The 4,362-nt window shown below is 27.8% G+C and overlaps 1 protein-coding gene across 1 annotated transcript in view; it reads left to right on the top strand.

The window, feature by feature from the left end:
- The window catches only part of LOC105626606 (serine/threonine-protein kinase VRK1-like), an 8,459-nt gene extending 7,845 nt beyond the window's left edge, over positions 1-614 (top strand). The window contains 1 exon segment of the mRNA XM_012207900.1: positions 521-614. Within this exon segment, the coding sequence (XP_012063290.1) occupies positions 521-614 (94 nt within the window).
- The last annotated feature ends 3,748 nt before the right edge of the window (positions 615-4,362 follow it).

Raw genomic sequence — 4,362 nt, forward strand, 5'->3', positions numbered from 1 at the left:
ACACACACACACACACACACACACACACACACACACACACACACACACACACACACACACACACACACACACACACACACACACACACACACACACACACACACACACACACACACACACACACACACACACACACACGTAAGCATCTACATATAGATCTATCACTACTGCACTTTTAATCATAGTGTCATATTTAAGTATTAATGTATTACGAACTAAATTATTTATTAAATATTGTCAACTTTAGCGAATTATTATTGATCAATTAGTTGTCTTTTACACTGATTGCAGAATGATCAATTGCAAAGAATCTCACTTTATTACTCATATAAATTAAAAATTAAACTAAGTTTGAAAAATATTGCTGGCATTTTCTGTTGCAGAAAATAATTATTTTTATAAATCTGTTTTATAAACATTTGAAAAATTTGTTATTATAAATTGATGCAATAGTGATGAACTACCATATGTATACTCCTTAATTTCGATATATACATTTGATGATATATTTGCATATTATAGAATCTGGCGCTCAGGAGCAACATAAAGAAATAAAGGATGATTCAACCAATAGCAAGGTTACACATAAAAGAAGGAAAATTTCATCTTGTTAAAGAAAGTTGGATCTTATTAAGAGACACGGTAGTGTCTCGCGTCAAGTATATCCGCCCATACTGGGCGTAGGAGACACTACAATGCACCTTAACTCGAACGTCGAATTGATCGAAATTAGTATTACAAAGACCTCTGACAATGATCATCGGCATTCACAGCAAATATTAAGTATTATTTGATAAAATCTCATCCATTAATGATGTTATAGATATACATCGCGCCAATTTATTTAAGACTGCTTCATTATTGTATTATTTGCTCTTTGATAACTTTATCTGGTACATATAGAATTCTAAGTAGTTGTATAGCGAACAAAATAGTGGTATTAATGAATAAATACTTCCTTTTATGAAAGGCAGAGATTCAATAGAATTAATGTGTTTATATAGAAATATTGATTTTGCAAATGTCGTAATATTTTTGAAAGATGCAGTGATTTAAGATTTAATTGATTTAATTGATTGTACAAATAAATTGCAATTTAGTTGTTAAATTTTGAATTTATTTAATTTTGTGCAGTGTAATGGGAGTAATATATTAAAATCTATCAGATTGATCAATATTTCAGCTACATATGATTTGAATTGGACATACAATAATTGATTTAATCGATGATCTAATAATAGCAGGCAGTTGTAAAATTTATTATATTCCCATCTTTTCTCTTAAAAGATATAATTTCAGAAGCAAAAATAAATTTGCACAAAATAGAAAAAATAACTATATAAAAGTTATGCATAATTATATACATTATAAAATTTTGACAAAGAATATCTTGTGCAATATAGATCATAAAGAAATATCGAAGAAAAAAACGTGGATTTACCATATTCTTTGTAAAATCTCATTTTCCTATAACTATTGTCTCTTTTTCTATGTAGCTGCTCAAGAATTGTAAAATATTATGGAGTTACTTATGTATGTGATTCCATCATCATTCATATGAGATTAAGCAATGTATAAAGCAGAGATTCTTTGCACAGGTTTTTTCCGCTTTACGCACATCACATATCATATATTTTCTTTTGTTTAATTCTACATAGTTAATATTTCTTCTTACATTGTTCTGCTAATTTGTACAATAACAATTTGTATTCAAAGCTACATTAATTTCGACAGTACGTACTTGCTTACATGTATGTGCAGTATAAAAATATAAATCGTAATGTATTTTACATTTAAATTTACATTATGACACTTAAAATTGGTACTAATGTTACAAAGAGGATAATAAGATTCAGAGGAACATTTGTAAAATATATAAGCTCACACATATTCTTTAATATGCTGTACGAATAAAAGATTTGATAAATATCGATGGCATAACTTCCGAGCTTATTATATATAGAAAATCTCGATTTAATCAATTGTCACATTACTACGATTTTTTATAGTTTGATACAGGTATCCTAACCTAAGTTTAGAAAACATTATTAGTTTATGTTTAATTTAATTGTTAATGCTTTCGTTGACAAATCGTGATTCATTTATAGATTTATATTCGAATTTTTTTACAATACATTTGTGATAATTTATTTTTTATTATTCTAAGTTAATATAATATGTATATGTACCTGTGTGTGCCACAAGAAATCGTTACTGTTTTAACTGAGACTAACTATCATCGATCGTACATCATTCGTATTTATATTTTATTTCTATTTGTGAAATGTTTTTCCATATTTATATATGGAAATATTACACACTTCTAAGAAAATAGATATCTAAGAAATTATCGAATTCTGCGTATGAGATTTAAATAATGGCAAAGTCTTTACGGAAAGAATATCTATTATTTGCCAATATTTTGTACGGCCCAATATATTATTACATCACTTTGTATAAATTGCTAGTAATAAAGTGGACTTTAGTAGTAATAATTAAAGTCATCGCGCAATAAGAGCGCATTCTCCTAAATATTGTAAGAGAAATGACGATTATTATTTCATAAGAAAGATAATTTAAGTTTAAATACTTCAAATGAGGGAGGTGTAATCTATGATCGGATAACTGAGAACTACTAGATAACAGAAGAGAAAATGTATGGAATAAAGTAAACTGTGTATTAGACTATACTCGCATCGGCATTTTCTTATAGCGATCTTGTATATGTACGTTGTTTATACGATGCGAAATATAAAACAAATATATATGACCAACAAATTGAATGATTTCTTTCCTCTATAATATTGTGCATAGAATATTATATAAACTTATACAATATTTATTATATTATATAAATTATTACATGAATTAATTATTATTGCAGACTGTATGTCAAATAATTCGAGCATTATTAATTATTAATTAAATTCTTCAAACATTCCCTTTTTCATTAATCTTCTGCATACATTTACGGATATTTTTTATCATTATGATTATTTAGTTAGTAGTTAAATTTATTATGTGTGTAAGATGTATATATATATATATATAATTCTTTGGTAATAGCGGCTGATGAAGACCGAGTAAAAAAAAGTTGAAAGCACTTTTGTTTGCTTTTCACGTTGTTTTTCACTTACGATATGTAATTATATTTTTTTACTTATAATCGTATACGATCGATTTTTCGGCCTATTATTAAATTATATCTTTCAAGATAATTTTCGTTTATGGATTAAGAGACGACGTCCTAATGTTCAGAAAGCATTCTCCATTCATCTCGTCAGGATGTAACGGCGAGCGCTGGCCGTCTAATAATAGAACGCCGGCGATTCCGTAGAAGTATCGTGCACGCGTAGCTGGCCCCTAATATATGCACGCGTGTAGGTGCGTGTATTCTTCCAAAAAATAAACGCAACTCAGCGCGGGAGAAAGGGTAGAGGGGAAAGGAAGGGAGATCGTAAGAATGTGTAGCAACGACTTTCACGACACTTGGTTGAGCAATATATATATATTCGGGAGAAGATCTTTTATTTCGAGAGAGACGTTACGCCGCTCGTTAATATTCTACGCAATGCGTGCATGTATCTCAGTTCCACTTTCTCATCGAAACGTCTCAAATAAATCTTCCGAAATACCGAATTTTTTCGACAATTTCGAGAAAGATTCCAGCGATTTATATTAGCTATCGGAAGCCACTAGATCAAATTAATTTTAGTACTCGCAGATGGATTTAAAATTATATATAAAAATATCGATTATATACTACTTAGATTTTCTAATTTTATATAGTAAAAACCGATTCATGTAAATATCGATCCATAAAAAAATTAATTCTAACAGCTAGTATATACTAACAATAAATTAGTATGTCGAAATTTTTATGTATAAAAAGTATTATACAATAGTATATATAAGTATATATTTAAGCATACACTGATATTACATGGATGCTTTTATTGCTTGCATTGTACATATTTGATGACACAAGTCGTTGATGACTCAATTGTGCTTTGTTATTTATTGAATATAAAGAAAAGCAGAATAACATTTATGTTGATTATGCCACTAATTCCAGAGTTGATAAACAACATGTTTTAAATATGTATTAAATGTTTAATCGATATTTTTAACATGTTTTAAACATATTTTTTTATAATACTGTTTAAAGCATGTTTTAAGTATTAAAATATAAAAAGAAACACACCACGTTTTATTCTTAAGAAAACATTAATTTTTGCTACTTTGCTGTCCGTTTCTATCAACATAGTTTAATTTTAATCTTGAATCTTGAATCTTGAATCATTAATATATATATATATATATATATATATATATATATATATATAATATATATGTATATAT

This window comes from Atta cephalotes (genome assembly GCF_000143395.1).
Source record: "Atta cephalotes unplaced genomic scaffold scaffold00005, whole genome shotgun sequence".
Lineage (NCBI taxonomy): Eukaryota > Metazoa > Arthropoda > Insecta > Hymenoptera > Formicidae > Atta > Atta cephalotes.